The sequence below is a fragment of the Astyanax mexicanus genome, chromosome 23 (assembly GCF_023375975.1).
Source record: "Astyanax mexicanus isolate ESR-SI-001 chromosome 23, AstMex3_surface, whole genome shotgun sequence".
Taxonomy (NCBI): domain Eukaryota; kingdom Metazoa; phylum Chordata; class Actinopteri; order Characiformes; family Acestrorhamphidae; genus Astyanax; species Astyanax mexicanus.
In genome coordinates, this window is record NC_064430.1 from 2,847,655 (window position 1) to 2,871,149 (window position 23,495).

The window sequence follows — 23,495 nt, forward strand, 5'->3', positions numbered from 1 at the left end:
CAACTGTGCTCTCTCAGGGCTCCGGTAGCTGATGGCAAGCTACATGAAATTGATACATTCATAATGAAATATAATGCAAGGCAAATTTATAAAAAAAAAAAAAATGAATAAAGAGCACTGAGAGCTGGTTTGCTATATGAACTCATCCACCTTGTTAAACAGCGCTTGGCCCCCTGTAAGCAGCGTATCATCATGGGTAATGTAGAAGCAACTGGTTCGAATCCCGGTCATGTAGCTTGTCATCAGCTGCTGGAGCCCCAAGAAAGCGCACACAGAGTGATCTATTTTAGCATTTATTTCTTTCATGTTGATTACAGCCAATGAAAACCCAGAAAATTCAGAAAATTTAAATATTAAGACCTGTTGTTACTTTTGGCAGTGTGCCAAGTCCTGCTGGAAAATGAAATCAGCATCTCCATAAGTTGTCAGCAGAACGCTTCTCTCTGCTATCAACTTTTACTGAGATGTGGATTTCTTTTTCCAGCAGGACTTGGCACACTGCCAAAAGTAGCAATTTGTCTCATGTCTCAATGCATTATACCATAGCTACAGCATATTTCCTTAAAGTCTCAGTGTATTATCTTGTGACCTCAAAAATATTATCTTATGGCCTTTATATATAAAATAGTGTCTTTAGGATACTATCTTCAGACCTTAATTAATTAACTTGTGGCCTCAGGAAATTACCTCATGGTTGCAGTACATATACATAATGTGTCAATGCATTATATATGTATTTATTTACTTTCTTGTCACCTCAAAGTATTATCTTAATCCTTTATATAAAAAAAAATAGTGGCTTTAGAATAGTATTTTGAGACCTTAATTTATTAACTTGTGGCCACAGGAAATTACCTCATGATCGCAGTACATATACATAATACATAAATGCATTATTTATGTATTTATTTACTTTGTCACCTCAAAAATTAGATTTGGACCTAGATATTATCATCTGGCGTTAATAAGTTAGTTTATCACCATGTGCTCTCAGCATATTATCGCTTAGTGTCACTACAGTATCTTGTGGCATAAATGTATCACCTCCTGGCCTTAGTGCTTTATCTAGTGGCCTCAAATTAACATTTTGCACCATCAACATCATCCCTTAGTGGAAACTCTAGCAGAGAAAAGTGAGCCCTAACCTTTATCTGGCAGGTTGAAAGCCAGGTATTGTGTCTATTCTGAATGCAGCTGATGTAACGTTAAAGGGCAGCTCAACACGCTTGGAGGAGAGTGCTGATCACTCAATACTGAGTATGTGAGCTGGCAGACGCCCAAGACAAAGTGATAGAGAGAAAGAGATAGAGAGATAGATGGGTTGGCAGTCAGACCAGAATAGTGACGGACAGGGAAGAGGAGAAAGCCGAGGAGATGGACAGGACAAGACAGGCGGAGAGGCGGATATCGATTAAGAGTTCAGATAGAGTCATGATCCGATTGATCCGGCGAGAGCAGCCACCGAAATGCCATGTGATTGATCTGCAGATGAGAGGAAGTGACTCGGAGTTAAATGAAATTTCAATCCGAGTGTTTCTGGAGAGGCAGCTACAGGCTAAAGTGAGCAATTTGGAAGCTGCAAATAGAGCGTCGAGCGCGAGAGAGCGGCCGAGTCTCTCGCAGGAAATGGGTTCCGTCACACTGCAATTAACTCAAACGCACAATCAACACTCAATCCCACTGCAATTAACTCAAACTCACAATCAACACCCAATCTTATTGCACTTACGCTCACAGCATTACAAACCAGGAGGGTATATTATAGGGGACGTGTCCTGGATGTGAAAAAACAAAGACGAAACGGTAGAACTTCTCAAACTTCTCCAGAAACACTTGTTTTCTGAAATGTTGTTTAATTTTGAGTCTCTTCCACAAAGCTGCAGAGCTAAGGGTAAACCTGTAGAGATAAAGCTTAACCTGGAGAGCTAAAGCTAAACCTGGAGAGTTAAAGCTAAACCTGGAGACCTAAAGCTAAACCTAAAGTAATCTAGTAATAGTAATCTACAATGTATAAAATACATTAAATAAAGAAAAACATTGAATGAGAAGATGTGTCCAAACTTTTGGCCTGGAGAGCTAAAGTTAAACCTGGAGAACTAAAGCTAAACCTGGAGAGCTAAAGCTAAACCTAAAGAGTTAAAGCTAAACCTGGAGAACTAAAGCTAAACCTGGAGAACTAAAGCAAAACCTGGAGAGATAAAGTTAAACCTAAAGAGTTAAAGCTAAACCTGGAGAGTTAAAGCTAAACCTGGAGAGTTAAAGCAAAACCTGGAGACCTAAACTTAACCTGGAGAGCTAAAGTTAAACCTGGAGAGATAAAGCTAAATCTGGAAAACTAAAAGATAAACTTGTAAAGCTAAAATTGAATCTGGAGAACTAAAGCTAAACCTAAAACATTTAAGCTAAACCTAAAACATTTAAGCTAAACCTAGAACTAAAACTAAACCTGGAGAATTAAAACTAAACCTGGAGAATTAAAACTAAACCTGGAGAGCTACGGCTGGGTTTGGATTATGGGATTTCTGTTTTAATGTATTTAATATTAAATGTACAATGTAGAAAATAAATTAAGTAAAAAAACACTGAATGAGAAGGTGTGACTGAACTTTAGTAAAGTTTTGACATGAGAAGCATGCGTATACCAGGCTGATTGTGGGAGATGTTTTGGAGATCCAGAACAAAAAAGTTTAACACAAAAATGCAGGATATGAGCTCATTAGTCACAGCAAAACGAGGGGGAAATAACTGCATGGGCGTGAGTGAGAGTAAAAGGTGTTAAAAATGATGTTAAGAGGTAAAAAGTCAGGCCACAGCCAGTGGTACTTGGGACTGGGGTACTTTAACCCAATCAGCACCAAGCCACAGCTTAATAACTCAACGAATGTACAATAGTCCTGAGCCTGATATCAATGCATAGGCTCATAAAACAAAGTATTGAATCATTGATTCCAATCTGCATTCCATTTGTGAACCGAATCACACCAATATTCCAAAAATCAGAGCTTCACTGATCATAAAGGACACTGTATTCGTACAGCCCAGCAGTATGTGGACGAACATTGTCTTGCTGAAATAGCACATTAGAGTGTGTTTTCACAAAAGAGAGGGACAGGCCATTAAAGACAGTACAATAACCAACTCAACCCAATGAGCAATAAGCCTTAGCTTCATAACTCAAGAATTTACAGTAGCTCAGAACCTGATATCAATGCATGTGCTCGAAAAACTAAGTTTTGAATCATTGATTCCAATCTGCACTTGATTTGTGAACCGATTCACACCAAAAATCCCTCTCAGATTGTGATCATATAGGAGATGTTGTTCATCCAAAAGTGTGTGGAAGAACATTGTCCTTTTGAATAACGCACTGAAGTGTGTACTCAAAAAACATAGAGCCACTAGTAGGGATGTATTGATATAATATCAATACTTCATCATTAAAAACAGAACAATACCCCATTTATTTAGTACAGTTACTTTACAGAACAAGGGGAAAGGAGGATAATAATGTATGGAGAAAAACAGATACAGAACTACAGTCTGTAATTAATATACAAGTAACTGCATGGGTGTTAGTGGGAGTAAAAGGTGTAAAAGTGATGTTAGAGGTAAGAAGTCAGGCCACAGCCAGTCGCTTAAGCTTTTTGTTGTGTTAGTGAAGGTTCTCCCAAGGCAGCTTCAGAAAAAAATGTGTTAATTTGCGCAAATTAAAAAGCAAAAAAAAAAAAAAAAAAAAAAAAGGAGAAAATAAAGTGCGAGAGCAACAATCAGTGCGGGAGTGAAAATCGAAGGGATGCGAGGAGGGAGGAAACGCGGAATCCGGGGGAGAAAAGTAAAAAGAAAACAGAGAATCTGCAGCAGCAAAAAAAAAAAGGGAAAAAAAAAATGAAAAGCATCTTTGTTCATTCGAGGAACATAAATTACCCATGCTCCGAGGGGCCGCGAAAGTTTCTTCCTCCGGAGAAAACAAAAGGCTAATTTGTCTTCATTATTCCAAAACAAGGCAGCATTCGGAAATAACCGAAAACGGAATAACGGAAATAACCGTTTCTCTCCCCTCTAACAAAGAGGATGTGCGGTATAAAAATCGCAAAACAATAGAGAGGAAATTAATTATACGGCAGGCAGACGAGCCGAGTGATAAGACTGACGATGATGACAGAGTGTCACAACGACGACAAAGAGCGAGTCGGGATCTGTGGGACGGAGAGAGGCGGCGGGAAATGCCAAGGATCAGTCACACTGAGGAGGGACAAATACATTCACCAATAAAGTAATGGTGATTTTACACCAATTATTCACAAATCTCAGCAGTGTGTGGACCAATATTGTCCTGCTGGAATAGATCAGGGGTGTCCAAACTTTTTTTGTTGGGGGCTAAAAGGAGAAATATATTTGAAGTCAGGGGCCACAGACTCTGTCATAAAACAAATAAAGAAATATACCACTTTAAATAATACATTTTCCTGATTACTTTCATTTACACACCATTTTACTTGACTTACTCTCTTTATCTATCTTTGACAGTGTTGTGTAAACTAAGATTTTTCAGATGTTTTTAAGATGTTTAATTTCATGATGTCTCTTAATATTAAACTCCTTAATTACGGCAACTTTTAGACTCTTTGTCCCATTTTTCTGCGCTAGAAATGTGCACTCTCTCCACTTTTAGACTCTTTGTCCCGTTTTTCTGCGCTACAAATGCGCACTCTCTCCGCTTTTAGACTTTTTGGCCCGTTTCTGACACCTAGCGTTCAAACTTTGAATCTCACATTATAAAAACCTGCTTAACAGCGGGCCAACTTTCATTCTATTTCTAAAATACCTCGCGACAGCCCTGGAATAGTGCATCGGATTGTGTATTCAGTCATTAAAAACAGTACAGAACACCATTTATCATATTTTTCACACTATAAGGCTCACCAGATTAGGGGTGCAAATCTCTCAGTGTCTGGTGATTTGATTCGATTCCGATTTTTGGGGTCACGATTCGATTTGATTCAGAAGCGATTTTTCAATTTAAATGGCCTATAAATTTTGTTTAAATTATGTGAGAAGATAAAAAGATGGAAGGATAATTTAAACAAATTACTACTGTCGCGCGGAGCTCACCTACTGTCGCGCGGAGCTCACCTACTGTCGCGCGGAGCTCACCTACTGTCGCGCGGAGCTCACCTACTGTACTTTTAGCTCTTTAGCTCATCTACTGTCGCGCTGAGCTTTTTAACTGTACCGCGGAGCATCTATTCTCATACTGTCCTGCAGAGCTTTTTAACAGTTAAAAAGTTTCACCGGACAGTAGCTGAGCTCCACGCGACAGTGGCTTCGCCAGCGATTTGTCTTACGTAGTTTTTAGGTATTTAAGAGAAGGGTACTTTAACCCAATCAGCACCAAGCCTTAGCTTAATAACTCAAAAAATGTACACCAGCCCATAACACACACACAGTGTGCACTAAAGTAGATGAAGAAATAAGTATATAAATCCTGAACAATTTATAAAAAAAAAAAATTAATAACTAAAATTTAGTTGTCTTTAAAAAGTGTTTAATTGCTTTTTTATGCTATTCTGTCATCATTACATCAGTGGGATTTAATAGTCTTAAAATTACAAAAATATTGTATATCGCAATAATCTCTGGGACGATATATCGTCCACAAAATATTCTCATCGGGACAGGCCTAGTTTTGAATCATTGATTCTATTTGTGAACCGATTCACACCAATAATCCCAAATTCTCAGCTCCACTAAACATAGAGGAGATGCTGATCATCCAGCAGTGTGTGGAGAAACATTGTCCTGTTGAAATAGCGCATCGGAGGTGTATTCAGAAAAGGTAGAGCCACGCGTCATTAAAAAGAGTACAATACCACATTTATTTAGTACCGGTACTTTAAGGAAAAGGGTGAAAGAAGAATAATGAAAAGTATCTAGAGAAACAGATACAGGAATACAGTCTGTAATTATTATACAACTATAAAATGTCATATATATATGATCAAATGAGTTTATAGTACACACACACACACACACACACACACACACACACACACACACACACACACAAACACACACACACACACAAACACACACACACACACACAAACACACACACACACACACACACACACACACACACACACACACACACACACACACACACACACACACACACACACTCCAGCAGTTACTGAAGGTTCAGCACCACATTGGGTAAGCTCGAGGGAGAGCTCTGCAGACCGACACGTCTTAATGCTCCTGCAGAGCTCTCTATTCACACGACTTAATTCAAATTACACTTAATCTACAGCGAGTGGACAAAGCAGTAGACAGCAGTGCTCCCAGCACTCGCGCTCATCTGCATTCCTCAGCTGCTGCACACTGTGGTAAACAAGAGTGAGGAGAGTGTTAGAAGTGTAACGTTGCTCCATGTATTACCTAACACTATTAACAGGAGTTAAATATTTTACATATGGGCGTTTCCAAGTCAGAGGACGGCTTAAACTAACAGATTCTTTCCCAAACAATGCAAATACGTAATATACTGTACTAGTGCATCTTTTATAAAATTAGAATATCATTGAAAAGTTACTTTATTTCAGTTTAAAATGTGAAACTCATAGATTTTATTGTTTATTATGGCCAAGCAATCAGTGTTTTATAAAATTAGAATATTATATAAGGGTACTTATGGCAGTGTGGGCAGTGTGCCAAATCCTGCTGAAAAATGAAAGTTTGGAAGCATTAAGTTATTAATTAGTTTGAAATTAGTGATGGGACGATCCACTTTTTTCGATATAAAACTGATATAAAATTGCCGATACCGATACAAATACAAATTGCGATACTTTTAGTTTATTATTAGTACTATGATTAAGGTTACATAATGAGGCTGAAATTGACCACACAGCCCTTTACTTATTACATTCACAATGCCAGAATGCAGCTGTTGGCCCAATGCTAGCTAGGCTAACAGACTGCAGATCTCAATGAAGATGCTAACGGCTAACTGGCGATGCTAACTGTATTTCCCAACCAAGTTAATCACTGTTTTTACCAACAGATGGGTGTGTTTGTGCTGGTTAGTGTTTGTAGATGCTGTTGTTTTATAGGATATGTGGATTACGACTATAGTTTACTCCAGTCTGTAGCTGTTTATCTACTTTTTCTTTGTAGCTAAACAGCTACATTTTACTCAGTCAGCCTCAGACTGAAGCTGCTGGGGGTTCAGGGTAAACCGTGGAACTGGAATCCGGATCAGTGATGAGCTTCTTGTTACGTTACAGCGGATTTATTGTCCAGCTCAAGCTGTGGACTGGAATATGGATCGGTAAGTGTATCGGCCGTGGTCACCCTGATATCTGATATGTTAAATTTTGTCAATATCGGCCCGATATCAATATTTTATCGGATCGGTCCCATTTCTAATAATAAACAATAAACGTAGAAACAGGGAAGAGGTGGTCATAATGCTCGGATATGACTATAGATGGCCAGTGTTGCAGCTCCAGTAATGGAAAAGAGTTGGAGAAGGAAGTTCTATAATGCCGTTTCTACTCGTTTATTAGGAATGAAAAAGCTCGGGGCCTAGTTGCATGACAATGAGTAATCTCCTGGAGTCGAACCCTGACTCAGCTCTCTGCACACAGACCCTGCTGCTCCACTTGTGCCAGAAAGGGGAACCATCCAATCCTGTTTCAGCCCTGCTCTGAGCTCCAGCGAGAGCAGCTCCAGATACTGATAATGCTTAATGAAGCCTGAGAGCAAACTGCTGGCCTCAAACAGTCAACATCTAATGAACCAATCCAGACCTCACCAATTAAAACAACATGTTCTCATGCACTCTGTGATGATTTTACAGGGGTCTTGTTTATATATTATTCTATAATGCATCTGGAGTAAAGCCAACAAAGCATTTCATACAACACTACACCACAAGTAAATGGCAACTAGGGCTGTGAATCTTTGGGAATCCCACAATTCGATTCAGAATCAAGTCTGGGTGATGTGCCTGCGTGGTTTTTTGGTGTGTTTAGGCTTTTATGCCTGTGTGAAACCAAACTAAATCAAACGGAGGCTCCAGAGAAACGCTCCAAATAAACGATTGGTACCCACCCAAGATGGCGGCGCGTTAACACACAGCGGCCGCTCCGGGTCCGTTAAACGGTGCTTTTGTGTTACCATTTGTCGTTTTTTCCGTTTATTTCCTGCAAATATGTGCATCGGAACACCCGTGCACATGTTCTACCACCGCCAGACCCTGCTACAGTGGAGAAATCAGCCAGAAAACACGCTACCGGACGAGGTTCTGCAGACGCTACTTGAGCTTAGCCTGCTAAGAGACCCAGGCCGCCAGCCCGCGGTGTTTCCTGACGCCGGAGCCCAGCGGAAGTGCCATCGCAAGCGATGCGAGCGTAAGCGGAAGCGCGGAAAGAGAGCCGGGATCCGCGCGAGGCTAAAGGCTAGTCCTAGCCGGCCGGCTATACCATCGCTCTTTCTGGCAAACGTCTGTTCCCTTGACAATAAACTGGACTACATCCGACTCCAGCGAACAACCCAGCGTGAGTTCAGAGACTGCTGTGCTTTGGTTTTTGTGGAATCGTGGCTGAACGACAACATTCCGGACAGCGCCATTCAGCTAGCCGGGCTAACCGCGTTCAGAGCGGATAGGAGCGCGGCTCTATCCGGGAAGACCCGCGGTGGAGGCGTGTGTGTTTACATCAACACGGAATGGTGTAACAACGCTGTGACTGTCGCCAAACACTGCTCTCCGCTGGTGGAGTTCCTGATAGTCAAGTGCAGACCTTTTTATTTAGTACGGGAGTTCTTCGCCGTTCTAATAGCTGCTGTCTACATCCCACCCAGCGCTAGCATTGGTGCTAATGCTAAAGAGGCTCTGTGTGAACTCTATCGGACTATCATCGATCTGCAGAACAAACACCCAGACGGACTGTTTATTATCGCCGGAGATTTCAACCACGCAAATCTCAAGTCAGTGCTCCCTAAATTCCATCAACATGTGGACTGTGCAACGAGAGGAGCGAGCGCGCTGGATCTTGTTTACACAAACATCCCCAGCGCGTACTGATTCTGTTGATTTGGAGGAGTATGCAGCATCAGTCACTGGCTACATCAGCAAGTGTATTGATGATGTCACTGTCTCCAAGACCATCACTACACGCCCAAACCAGAAGCCTTGGATGACTGCTGAGGTACGTGCGCTGCTGAGGACCCGCGACTCCGCCTTCAGAGTGGGTGACAAGGTGGCCCTGAGGAAAGCGAGAGCCGACCTGTCAAGAGCTATCAGAGTGGCAAAGCGCGCACACGCCCAGAGAATCCACAGCCACTTCAAGGACACGGGTGACGCGTGGCGCAAGTGGCAGGGCATCCAGGCAATCACCAACTACAGGACAATGCCACCGTCCTGTGAACGTGATGCCTCCCTCCCTGATGCCCTGAACAACTTTTATGCATGGTTTATGAACACTCTGCACAGAGTCAACCCATGAAAAGCTGCAGGCCCAGACCACATCCCCGGCAGAGTGCTCAGGGAGTGCGCAGACCAGCTGACAGATGTTCTCACGGACATCTTCAACATCTCCCTGTGCAGCGCCACTGTCCCAACGTGCCTCAAGTCCACCACCATCGTTCCCGTGCCGAAGAAGTCCACAGTGTCCTGCCTCAATGACTACCGTCCCGTTGCACTTACACCCATCATCATGAAGTGCTTCGAGAGGCTATTCATGAGGAACATCAAGACACAACTGCCCTCTTCACTGGACCCCCTGCAGTTTGCGTATCGTCCCAATCGCTCCACGGACGATGCCATCACCACCACCCTTCATCTCTCCCTCACCCACCTGGAGAAGAAGGACACTTACGTCAGAATGCTGTTTATAGACTTCAGTTCAGCATTCAACACAATCATCCCACAGAACCTCATCAGGAAGCTAAGCTCGCTCGGCCTCAACACCCCCCTCTGCAACTGGATCCTGGACTTTCTGACGGGGAGACCCCAGTCAGTCCGGTTCGGGGGCAGCACCTCCAGCACCATCACACTGAACACTGGGGCCCCCCAGGGCAGTGTCCTGAGTCCTCTGCTGTTCACCCTGCTGACTCATGACTGTGCTGCAAAACACAGTTCTAACAGCTTTATAAAGTTCGCCGATGATACAACCGTGCTGGGTCTCATCACCAAAGGCGATGAGTCAGCATACAGAGAGGAGGTGCAGCGGCTGACAGACTGGTGTACAGTCAACAACCTTCACCTGAATGTGGACAAGACAAAGGAAATGGTTGTTGACTTCAGGAGAGCACAACACACCCACTCTCCACTCAACATCGACGGGTCCTCTGTGGAGATTGTTAAGAGCACCAAGTTCCTTGGTGTCCACTTAGCAGATAACCTCACCTGGACCCTGAACACCAGCTCTACAGCCAAGAAAGCCCAGCAGCGTCTCTACTTCCTCCGGAAGCTGAGAAAGGCCCGTCTCCCTCCACCCATCCTCACACTCTTCTATAGAGGGACCATTGAGAGCATCCTGAGCAGCTGCATCACTGCCTGGTTTGGGACCTGCACCGTCTCTGACCGCAAGACCCTCCAGCGTATTGTGAGGACAGCTGAGAGGATCATCGGCGTCTCTCTCCCCTCCATCACGGACATTTACACCACCCGCAGCATCCGCAAAGCAACCAGCATTGTGAATGACCCCACCCAACCCTCACACGAACTGTTCTCCCTCCTGCCTTCGGGAAGAAGGTACCGCAGCATCCGGTCCAGCACGACCAGATTCTGCAACAGCTTCTACCCCCAAGCCATCAGACTCCTCAACTGCAGAGACTGAACTGATGGTTTTTCTGTACATGCACACACACTCTTACCCCACTTACCCCAGAAAATGGAAAGCACTAAAAACCCTACTACCTCACTGGACTCTATTGCACACTGTGTAATAGAGGTAATTACTACCTCACCTGGTCTTTTTTGCACACCGCAAAATTTGCACACTGTCTTGTTATTTTTTATTCTTTGTCTGTATTGTGTTGTATTGTCTGTCTGCACTATTGTTGTGTCTACACTGTGTTTATGTGCACCATGGTCCCTGGAGGAACGTTGTTTCGTTTCACTGTGTACTCTGTATATAGCTGAAATGACAATAAAAACCACTTTGACTTTGACTTTGATCCACTCATCAACTGATCCAGATCATAGAAATTTTACTACTACAGGTGTGAAAATGCTTTAAGTGGATTCTGGTGGTGTCCACGCCAGGTATGGAAGCTAACCATGCCCGGGAACACACATCCACTGAACTTTAAAGAGGGTAAAATAATGAAAAAACTTTTTATAGTGAATATTTAAATGTAAATAAAATAATAAATGTAAAAAATACAGACTCTGAGCTGCGGTGGGCACGTCCAGGAAGTTGCACCGTTAAAACAGCAATCTGCCAAAGTCAGAGCTCACCTGGCTCTTAAAGGAAATGATGAGTAAGTGACACTCTCATTGGTTTCTTTCGCATTTTTTTTTTGTCCAAAATTAATGCGTACATTAAAGTCGAGCAAGGTGTACTTTTCCCATCATTACGATAGCAAAGACACCCTAATACCAAGATTTTTTTAAAGGTATTTTTGCAAAAATGATGCTCTTGGCCATATGAAAAAAATTTATTCCATTTAAAAAAATGGAATAAATATATTTCAAGAATACACTACTGCAACAAAATTAAAATTAAATTATATTATTGCATACATTATGATGATATTGCACAGCCCTAACTGAGAGAGCTCACCTGGCTACTAAAGGAAATGATGAGCAAGTGACATTATTTCAAGTTTGTTTTTGTTTTGTTTTTTTGTCCAAAATACACCCATAAGAAATTAAGAGATTTAGTACATGCCTACATTTAAGTCATGCAATGTGTACTTTTCCCATCATTACGATAGCAAAGACACGCTGACGCCCTAATTCAAGCTGCACAGTTGACAGCTCGCCTGTAGAAGGTGTGGGCGAAAGGTTTTTTAAGTAATATCATATTTTTTTCATAGTGTTTTTGCGAAAACGATGCTTTTGGCGATATGAAAAAACATTTAAGAATACACTACTATACTATATTATTGCATACATTCTGATGATATTGCACAGCCCTAACTGAGATATTTTCAAAAATACTAGATTTTTTTTTTTAATTATTTTTTATCATCAGATTTGAAAACACTCTTAAGGAAATAATGAGCAAGTGACACACTGATTTTTTTTTATGGTATTTTTGCGAAAACGATGCTCATGGCCATATGAAAAAACATTAAACAAAAATTGGAATAAATATATTTCAAGAATATACTACTGCAACAAAATTAAAATTAAATTATATTATTGCATACACTGAGATATTAAAAATATACAAGATTTTTTAACTTTTTATTTTTATCAGATTTTATCAGATGAAAACGCTCTAAGTGGTTTTTTGGGTGAGGACCACGCCAGGTGTGAAAGCTAACCATGCCCAGGTACACATTTACTGAACTTTAAAAAGGGAAAAATGACGAAAAAAGCACTGAATTATGAATTTCAAAACACCCCTAACATATAAAACAGCACACCTATCAAACACTTCTCTCAAAGGCTGGCGTGAACACGCTCTCTTAGCCTCACTGAACCACTCAGAGACCAGAGAAGCATGAATTCTTGCTCTTTAACAGTAAAAAAATAAAATAAAATAAAATAAAAATCCTACAGGAGAATGTCGGGCCGTCCGCCCGTGATCTGACACTCAAGCGCAGTGCCGGGTTACGCAGCAAGATAATGAGCCAAAGCACAGGAGTACGTTCACCTCCGACCGGCTGCAGGAGAAAGAGTTAAGGCTGTGGAGAACAGGAGTCAAAGACCTGCCGGGAACTCCATGAATGGTTCATTATACGCAGTGTATTCTGTTTCATGAGCGCTCCCTCTGAACTCTTCTGCCAGACGTTCTACAACCCGTTCATCAGCCCACCCACCCAGTCCAGTCCGGTCCGGTGTTTTCAGCGCTCCACTGAGCCTGGGTGGAGGAGTGTGTGTTGGGGTGGAGGAGGAGTGTGTGTTGGGGTGTGTTCTGGCAGTGCTGAGATCTGGAGAAGGAGATGAATGCTTGACTCTTTCATTGGTGGGGTAATTAGCGTGGAGAAGAGGCTTAATGCTACAGCGGCTGCAGCGCCCGGCCCAACTCACGCTCTAATCTCCAACTCAAATTAGATTTACTTAGGAGAGAGAGAACCTGTGCTGAATGATGTTAAACCTACAACACAGAGACTCTCAACACCTCCCAATCTGACGCCAATCGAAAATAACATTATAATCCATTCCTTGTTTTTATGCCTATTATGATTTACTGTCTAAATGTAATAACATTCTCATCATTTTCAAGATAACACAATTCCATTTCCAGATGGCCAAGACAGATTTTGTTAGTCAGGTTTTAATACAGCTTTTTAGACTGTTTTAGTGATTTTCGATAGGAATGAATGGGGTACAATGAAGTTCTAGCACCCTTCAAATGTCAAATCTACCAAACTCATGAAGGTACCACAGCAACCACTTTTAATGTGAGGGAAAAAAAAAACAACAATACAGGGACTGTCACCAGATTTTGCCAGTCAAAAAAAAGTTTGGCCGCATCTCTTCATTCAATGTTTTTCCTCTTTATTTCTTCATTGATTGTATTTTCTACATTGTAGATTAATATTAAAGACATGCAAACGATTAAGGGACACATATAGAATTATGTAGTAAACAGTATATAAAAAAAGTGTTTTTCCTCCACATTAATCCCCTGATCTAAACCTGAGAACTGAGATGGTGATTTGAGGTGATTTAATTGAGATGAGCTGGAGCTTCACAGCGTGAAGGAAAGAAAAGCAGCAGCTATTGTTCAGCACCTCCAGGAACTCCTTCCTTCAATGCGCTGAGAAAACTATTCCAGGTGACTCTCCCTCATGAAGACACAGATTAAAATTTCATCGAGAGTCTGCAGATCTGTCCTCAAATATAAATCTGATACTTATTTAGAAGAATCTAAAGTAGAAAATAGATTCTGGTTTGTTTAACACTTTATTTACAGAATAATTCAGTAAGTGTTCCTGTATGTCTTATATATAGTTATTAATTAGATATTTACAATGTAAAAAAATCATAAAAAGAGAGAAAACACATTAAATGAGAAGAGGTGTGCCAAAACGTTTGACTGGTACTGCATGATATCTCTTTAAAAGAAGCAGCAAAGAAAGCAATTCCTGACGCATGTGCTCATTGCAATAATGATTCTAAATTAATACTGTATTTTTTGCACTATTAGGTGCACTTAAAATCCTTTAATAATCCCAAAAACGGTCGGTGCGTCTTATAATCTGGTGTTCCTTATGTATGAATTCTACCAGTCAGGTATTAAGGAGCAGTAAAGCTGCTCTTTCAGTTTCAGTTTAGCTCTCCAGCGCCGAAACTCAAGACTGGAGCAGTATTAGCATTAGCTGCTAACCACTCTAAGCACGCTAGCACTTTTGCTGTTCAGAGGTGAGTATACTGGACTGATTCTAACCCAGGCTAGCACTGCTGGAGCAGCATTAGCATTACCCGCTAATCGCTAATTGGTTCTTTCGCCACTTAGAGGAGAGTATTATTGAACTGTGGCCTTCCTGTTTAACGTGTTAAAACAAGCTAAGTGGGACGAACCGCTAGCTACTATCTGAAAATATAAGCTTACTGTAAATAAATGCCATCCGCTGACCCCGCTCTGTTATTTTACACTGACGGAGCACAGAGTCGCTGTCGTTCCCAGTCTCTCCCACTGTGTTATAATATCACTGACAGTTGGCTGTGGAATATTGCTTAGTAGTGTTCTTGTTGCTGGACAGGTGCTGCATCCAATCACGGTACCACAGTGCTGGAGTTCACTGAGCTCCTGAGAGCCTGAGACCCATTCTTTCACTACTAATGTTTGTAGAAGCAATCCCAGCATGCCTAGCTGCTGATTTTATTAAGAAGCGGAGTTCAGTGATTTGGGTGGGGGAGTGAATATATTTGTGAGTACAGTGTGAGCAGGACAGTGGGGGTAAATATATGTTTTTTCTGATGGCGGTGATGAAACACAGTCCGGCAGGCTGCCCGCCGCTGGGCTCTCCCCAGGACTTAATGTCTTATTCATGCAGAGCGTCTAAAAACAGCCCATACAAAACACAGGTACCGCCGGAAACCGCCGGAAACAGCCAATCATCTCTGCTTTTGTTCTGTGGAGGCACAGGTCCAAACTGGCTGGGTGTTTAAGAACGGGTCCATGAGTGTGTGCATGAGCGAGCGTGTGTGTGTGTGTGTGTTGCGTGTGTGTGTCTCTGAAACACAAAACCTGGCCTAAAAACAAATCACTTTTTTTTTTTTTTTTTTTTATTGTAAATGAAGTGATAATGTTTCTGACCGTCTTTGTGATGACTGGAAATGCTTCTTTTTGGATTAACTCACCTTTATTTCCTCTTAGTCGGGTTTTATGAATGGTTTACAACTAGTTTATTATTGGTTACTAATTAGGTTGTAAATGCCTTATAAATCATTAATAATCAGTTATAACACATACGTAGAAAGGGCAACAGTATAGATGGCTGTGGGTTCACTATTTGGCAAACAACAGGTCATTGTTGCCCTTTCTAGGTATGTGTTATAACTGATTATTAAGGATTTTTAAGGCAGTTACAACCTAATTAGTAACCGTTAATAAACTAATTGTAAACCATTTAAAAACCCTTTATAAAAGTAGTATTTTAAAGTATTTTAAAGTGGTACAGTCATTTTTTTTCTTTACTTTTTTGAGTAGTTGTTTCTTCTCATAATCTGGATTCGAACATTACTCAAATATTCACTATTCACTGTATACCTGTAACTCTACCTCTTCACTACTTTTCTTTAACTGATACTCTCAAACACTTTATTAAGAGACAAGAAATTCAAGTAATTAACTCTTGAGTTCAGCACAGCTGTTAACTGAAATCCTACCTTATAAAGTTGACTGAGAAAATACAGCAGAGATGTTCAAAACTAAATAATTCCATATATTGTCCTTCATAGTTTGGAAGACTTGCACACTGTAGCACTAGAGAGGTGCAGTAACGGTAGAAGAAGCTGCTCAGTGTTCTTTATTATCTAAAATGATTGTGTTGTAATAAAGTGTGATAAATATATTACACATTTATACAGTGTATTTTATATCTTACCTGATCCAGTTCATCAGCTCCACCGTATCCGGATCATAAAACTCCCTCAGCTCAGACACTTCCTCTGATAACCTGGGCCAAAACTGCAGCACCGCACACAGACAGACACACACACACACAGAAACAGAAAGAGAGAGAGAGAGAGAGAGAGAGGGAGAGAGAGAGAGAGAGAAAATAAGAGTGAGAGTTATAGATCAAATGCAGAGAGTTAAACCTACAGTAAAATAACAGTTATTATATCAGTAGAACTGAACGTATATAACGACCTGAGGAACTGTGAGAGAGAGTGAGAGAGAGAGAGAGAGAGACAGAAAGTGTGTGAGACTGAATGAGAGAGTGTGACAGACAGAGATAAAGGTAGAGTGAAAGAGAAAGGGAGATGGGAGTGAGGTACAGAGAGAGAGGGGAGAGAGACACAGAAAGGGCGAGATAGATATAGTGTGGGTGAGAGAAAGAGTGTGAGAAAAAATGTGTGAGACAGTGGATAGAAAAAGATCTACAGATAGAGAGAAAAAGAGATAGACAGACAGATAGATAGAGAGCGTGAGTCCGTGAAAGAGAAGGGCAGAGGGAAGGAAAGACAGAGCAAAAGACTGAGAGTGAAAGAAAGAATGAGAGCATGAGAAAGTGTGTGAGAGTGAGATAGAGACAGAGGTACAGTAAAGGAGAGATAGAACGCGAGAGGGGATAGAGATAGTGAGAGTGAGTGAGAGAAAGTGTGTGTGAGTGAGAGAGTGGATAGATAGATCTACAGATAGAGAGAGTGAGCAGTAGAGAGAGATGTAGAGAGAGAGCGAGAGAGAGAGAAATGTAGAGAGAGATGTAGAGAGCGAGCGAGAGATGTAGAGAGAAAGAAAGATGTGGAAAGTGAGGGAGGGGGTATAGATAGATAGATAGATAGATAGATAGATAGATAGATAGATAGATAGAGATAGATAAGCGTGTGAGAGTGAGAGAATGCGAGTGAGAGAAAGTGTGTGTGTGTGAGACAGTGGATAGATGAGAGATGTAGAGAGAGAGAGAGAGAGAGAGAGACGTAGTGAGAGAGAGAGAGAAATGTAGAGAGAGATGTAGAGAGAGATGTAGAGAGAGAGAGAGAGAGAGAGAGAGAGAGAGAGAAATGTAGAGAGAGATGTAGAGAGAGATGTAGAGAGAGAGAGAGAGAGAGAGAGAGAGACGTAGTGAGAGAGAGAGAGAAATGTAGAGAGAGATGTAGAGAGAGAGAGAGAGAGTGAGAGAATGCGAGTGAGAGAAAGTGTGTGTGTGTGAGACAGTGGATAGATGAGAGATGTAGAGAGAGAGAGAGAGAGAGAGAGAGAGAGAGAGAGAGAGAGAGAGAGAGAGAGAGAGAGAGAGAGAGACGTAGTGAGAGAGAGAGAGAAATGTAGAGAGATGTAGAGAGTGAGAGAGATGTAGAGAGAAAGAAAAAGATGTGGAGAGTGAGAGAGGTAGAGAGATGGGGTATAGATAGATAGATAGATAGATAGATAGATAGATAGATAGATAGATAGATAGATAGATAGATAAGCATGTTAGAGTGAGAGAATGCGAGAGAGGGAGTAGAGAGAAAGAAAGATGTAGAGAAAGGAGAGAGATGTAGAGAGAAACAGATGAGAGAGATTTAGAGAGATGAGAGAGAGATGTAAAGAGAAAGAGTGAGAGCAGTAGCAAGAAAAATATGGAAAAAGAGAAAGAGGAATGTAGAGAGAAAGTAAGAGGTAGAAAGAGAGAGAGTGTGTGAGAGGTAGAGATGTTGTTTTTAGTATCTAAACTTTGCGCATTGCTCAGGTTATCTCAGTTTTCTATCAGTAAAATGATAAAATGATCATCCTGTTATAAAAATCTCACCTTATAATAGAGGAACACCAGAACCACCACAGGAACAGAGTACCTGACCAGCCTGAGCTGAGAGAACACACAGGAACATCACGTTAACACACAGCTAAACACACACACACACACACATTTATATCTAGATTTATTTATTTATTTCAGGATTATTTTCAGCTTCTCAGCTTTAGATCATTACTACACTGCCACCCAGTGGAGGGAAGGGTAAGTGCACGCTGATCTGAGGAATTCACTGCAGTTCTCGTATCTCAGGAGCTGAGATAGATCTCCACCCTCAGCCTGAGATAATATCTGTACACTTATTCTGTAAACATCCACTATTACACGGCCACTACTGTTCATTTTACATGCTTGTGTTGTGATTTGATCATATCTGGCAACACCACCGGTCGTGGCGTGTAACGGGTCAGACCAGAACTGGGTTCTTTCATGCAAATGTGAGCGAATAACAATATATTTATACTGTCAAAAGTTTGGATACACATTAAATTTAGAGTTTTTCATTATTTTAAAAAGTTTTGAATTGTATATTAATGTTAAATCATCCAATCTGTGAAGAGAAAAACATATGGAATTAATTAGTGAACAGAAAAAAAAAAAAAGTATTTAACAAACCAAAACATGTTTTATATTCTCTGCATTTTCTTAATCAACTTTGTGAGGCTTTCAGTTAACAGCTGTGCTAAAACTAGTCAAGAGTTAATTACTTAAAATTTCTTGCCTCTTAATAAAGTGTTGGAGAGCATCAGTTCTGTTTTGAAGAGGTAGAGTTGGTATATGTTTTAATTTTTAGAATTCCAACTTTATAAGACAAAAAAAAAAAAAACAGCAAATGTGTATACAAAAAAAATCTAAATACATTAATCAAATGATTTTTTGAAACATATTTGTATATGTTTTTTTTGGGGTTTTTTTGCGGCAAATGGGTAAAATTATTCCACAGTTTTGGCTACAAAAGAAGTTTGGCCTAAAATCTACCAAGCAAAATTCACATAAAAAAGGCAGCAGTATTTTTATTTATTTATTTATTTATTTTTTATTAAAAAAGCAAAAACTGCTAAGGCTAAGTTAGATCAGCTACCCCATGTAAAAATGATACCAGACATGGTAAGTAACGCAAAATGATTTATTTTGTTTAAGTTGTGGGAGTAGAGTGTAAAAATGAACTTAAACTTGCAGTTTCTTGGCCCGCTGCCAACACTGCTTAAAAATCCTTATGTTTCTAAGAGAAAACACTTGAATATAATTAATTATAAATAAACGGGACACTGTTTGGTGTAAATTATTTGATCTTTTTACTGATTTTTCTTTTGTGAAAGGGTTAATTGGCCTATAAAACCTAAATTTAACCCAGACAGCTCAACAAACAGTATAGTTATTGATGAATCTATTGGTTGTTGGTAGTTTTGATACAGTCCACAGCAAATACTACATCAGTGTGTGTGTGTGTGTGTGTCAGTGTGTGTTCTAACCTTAGCCTTAGTGTTGCAGTGGATCACTCGGAGACACAGTGCCCACACCTCCTTGCCACAAACCCCGAAGGCGGCGAAAGCGCACATATGACCGGTCCACAGGTACTTCATCCTGAGGAAACAGAAAAAAAAAAAAAAAAAAAAAAAAAACAACCTTGCTGTTTTTTTTTTTTTGCAGCTTCTTCACCATAAAATAACAGCGACAGTAGGACCTTATGATTTCTAGAACGCCGAGAAGCACAGAATTGAGGAATAAAAGTAAAATTTAGATGTACAGTATCTCCTAAAAGTGAGTTCACTCCTCACATTTTTGACAATATTTTATTTTATAGTTTATTTTGGACCAAACTGAAGATATGACACTTTAATATAATGTAAAGTAGTTAATGTACAACAGCTTGTATAGCATCTCAGTTAATCAGGTTTAGGTTAAAGGGATTGTTAAGGACGAACACTTTTTGTTTTACTGTTCATTACGTAATTATATTTGTGTCCCTTAACTGTTTTTTATATCTTTAATATTAATCTATAATACGGAAAATAAAACTTTTGACTGGTATTGTTCAATTGCATTTGCTCCAATTTCTGCTTAATTAAATGTAATTTTCTTAAAAGGAACTGTTAATTAGAATCCCGGTCATGCAGCTTGCCATCAGCTGCCAGAGCCCTGAAAGAGCACAGTTGGTCTTGCTCTCTCTCTGGGTGGGTACAGTACAATAGTAGATGGTGCTCTCTCTTTCCTCTTATCACTCCTAGGGTGATGTGGATCAGCATGAGGCTGCATCTGTGAGCTGATGTATCAGAACCGAGTCGCTGCGCTTTGCTCCGAGTGTTAGCACTGTGATGCTACTCAGCTAGTCTTTACCCTGCTGGTGTTGGAGCATCACTAATGATGAAGGGCATACAGCTGAGTAGCAGCAGAAAGGGTGGTTGAATTGGACTAGATAAATTGGAAAAAATACAAAAATAAGTTAAAAAAAATAAATAAATAACTGTTAAAAACCTAAAAAAAAATCTAGTGTGATACTGAAGAAAAAACAAAACTAAAACTGATTTTATAGACACACAGAACACATTATCTATTGATGAGACTCCACTGCACACCCAGTTAGTATTCAGAAGACACAATTCCTAAAAAAAAAAAAAAAAATAAAAATCAGTGATATATTGCACTCTTTCCCAGAAAAATAATTCACTCAGCATTATCGTTCCTTCAGAAGACGCAGAAAAGGCCTGCAGCTCGGGGCTTTCTCTAATAAGATGGAGATTAAAGATTAGAACTGGTCTGAGCGACGGCAAGAAAAACTGATAAGATAAAAAAGATCGAATTTCAGCATGAGAAAGAGAAAGAAGAGGGTAGGCAGGGCCTGGGAAATCATAATAATAATAATAATAATAATAACTGAAGAAAGGAAGGGATGTTAACATGAGGGAATTGAAAGCGAAAGAAAAAAATATTAAAATATTCAAAACTTTATTATTAGAAGTTTACTGTGTGTGAACTTTGCTGCTGCTGAACCAAAATGAACATGAGGAGTGCAGAATACTGCAAAACACAAAGCATAACATGTTTGGAAGGAACACACAACTAAGCTATGTGTGGAGAAAAAAGGCACAGCACACCATCATCAAAACCTCATCCCAACTGTGAAACATGGTGGAGGGGCATCATGGTTTGGGGCTGCTTTGCCGCCTCAGGGCCTGGACGGATTGCAGTCATCAACGGAAAAATGAATTCCCAAGTTTACCAAAGACATTTTGCAGGAAAACTAAAGACCATCTGTCCTCAAACTGAAGCTCAACAGAGGATGGATGATGCAACAGGACAACGACCCAAAACAGAAGTATATCAACAACCGAATGCTGTGACATCATGACCTCAAGAGAGCGATTCACACCAGATATCCCAAGAATATTACAGCTGAACTGAAACAGTTTAGTGAAGAGGAATGATCCAGAATTCCTCCTGACCGTTCTGCAGGTCTGATCTGCAGCTACAGGAAACCATTGGTTGAAGTTTTTGCTGCCAAAAAAGTATCAACCAGTTATTAAATCCAAAGATTCACATACCCTCACTGTGAATGTTAACATGTTGTGTTCAATAAAACCATGCAAACATATATATTTTTGTGTGGTATTAGTTTAAGCAAACTGTGTTTGTCTATTGTTGTTCCTTAGATGAAGATCAGAACACATTTAATGACCAATTTATGCAGAAATCCAAGTATAATCCCAAAGGGTTCACATACTTTTTCTTATTTGAAGTAAAATATATGAAGGATAGCCTATGAATTATTACAGTAATGTATAGGGATGAAAAAGATGCTGATATCATGACATATTGTATCGATATGTGGCGTCAAACATGGATTATTTATAGTGAAACACTCCATAAGACTCCATAAGTTTGATTTTGCAGTTTACACTTATGGACTTTTTAGTCCAGGTAGTGGTGCTACATTCAAATGAATAGGCTGATCCTGCGGTGAGGAACACTGGTTGTGAAATTATGTGAAACAGACACCAATAAATTCATAAATCCTGGTATTTGCTTATTTATGAGTATTATTTATGAGCCTCTTCAGTTACACAACTGCAAGTATCAAAGTATATACTTTCGATATATATGATATATTGGCCCAATACCATTTCACCTCATGGCCTTACCCCTCCCCCTTGTTTTCGAGTGTAACCTTGGGACATTGGGATATCCCTTGAAACAAGCACCCGATACGTCATAAGCGCTAAATTTCAATAACCTAGCTGCTGGTTATTAAAAACTAGTTACCTTTACGCAATCATTTGTCGTCAGATCAGGGGGAGATGGTGCAGAAATTAATTATTATTGTGCATTCCTTAATTCCTCTATGATGGGGAGCTGTGGAGCTCAAATTAGCTTTGATTTGCTTTTACTTTATTTTATTTTTCCGTTCCACATTAAATGCTGCAGTCCCAGCTGTATATCTTGCACCACTTAAGGTGGAACGGGAAAATTCGCTAGCTAGCTAGCTAGGCTACTGAGACTACTAGCGATCTTTATGCTTGTTGTGAAGAATTTGGCCATAAAACATTGAAACTACACATGTAGTATGGTAATATAGAGATAATCGTAACTTTCAGGGTTCATACACCCTTTATAAGGTAAAATTTAAGCAATATTTAAGCACTTTCAAGACCCATTTTCAAGTTTTTCCAGCACCTTTCAGCTGTGGCCATTCAGCGATAATCAATATATCGCAAAACTTTTTAAATATACTCAAAATAACCAGAATTGTGTTTGGGAATAGTAGAAGATAAAGAAACTAAAGGGTTTTTGATATTTTAAGCTCTGCAATTTTTTCTTTAAGCAAATGTATTTAGTCATTTAGTTTATTTATTTAAAGTAAATGTAGTTATAATTTCAAGCATTTTCAAGCACTTTCTCCAAAATTTCAGCACTTTCCAGGCCTGGAAAACAGAACGTTAAAATTCAAGCATTTTCTAGGATTTCAAACACCCGTACGAATCCTGAACTTTTAACAAGGAAAATACATACATTAGTGGGTTTCTTTGGTCGCTTGTGCCAGAGCCATCTTACCAGTGATTCTCACAGCCCTCAGTTTGAAGTGTGCCTCTAAAAATCTCTGTATAAAGACCTAATAAGCCCCATCCCGTCCCCTAACCTACCCCTCCAGCCCAACAAGAATCGAGAGAAGGAAAGTTCAGTGTATCTGCTTCCACTAACCTCATGGTGGAGAAAGCCAGCAGGCCGAAGAAGACTGTGTGTAGGAGATTGTAGGCGATGTCTGGCCTCATGCTGAAAGTCGACTCGTCTCCGTCATAGTCCCTAAATCCGTCTCCGTCTCCAGACGCTCGGACAGCACCGTCCTCTCTGTAACCAGGTGAGGAAGGAAAGGTGGATGAATTAAACATGACCAGAAGAAAAAGAACGAATTC

General features: G+C 40.2%; 1 protein-coding gene across 4 annotated transcripts in view; it reads right to left on the minus strand.

Annotated features, from left to right (window-relative positions):
• dpy19l3 (dpy-19 like C-mannosyltransferase 3) overlaps nucleotides 1–23,495 on the minus strand; it is a 92,366-nt gene that overhangs the window by 32,538 nt on the left and 36,333 nt on the right. For all 4 annotated transcript variants that reach the window (XM_022665288.2, XM_022665290.2, XM_022665289.2 and 1 more), the window contains 4 exons: nucleotides 23,284–23,430; nucleotides 19,560–19,671; nucleotides 18,085–18,141; nucleotides 16,237–16,319 (listed from right to left, as the gene is read on the minus strand). In XM_022665288.2, the coding sequence (XP_022521009.2) occupies nucleotides 16,237–16,319; nucleotides 18,085–18,141; nucleotides 19,560–19,671; nucleotides 23,284–23,430 (399 nt within the window). The remainder of the gene's footprint in view (nucleotides 1–16,236; nucleotides 16,320–18,084; nucleotides 18,142–19,559; nucleotides 19,672–23,283; nucleotides 23,431–23,495) is intronic.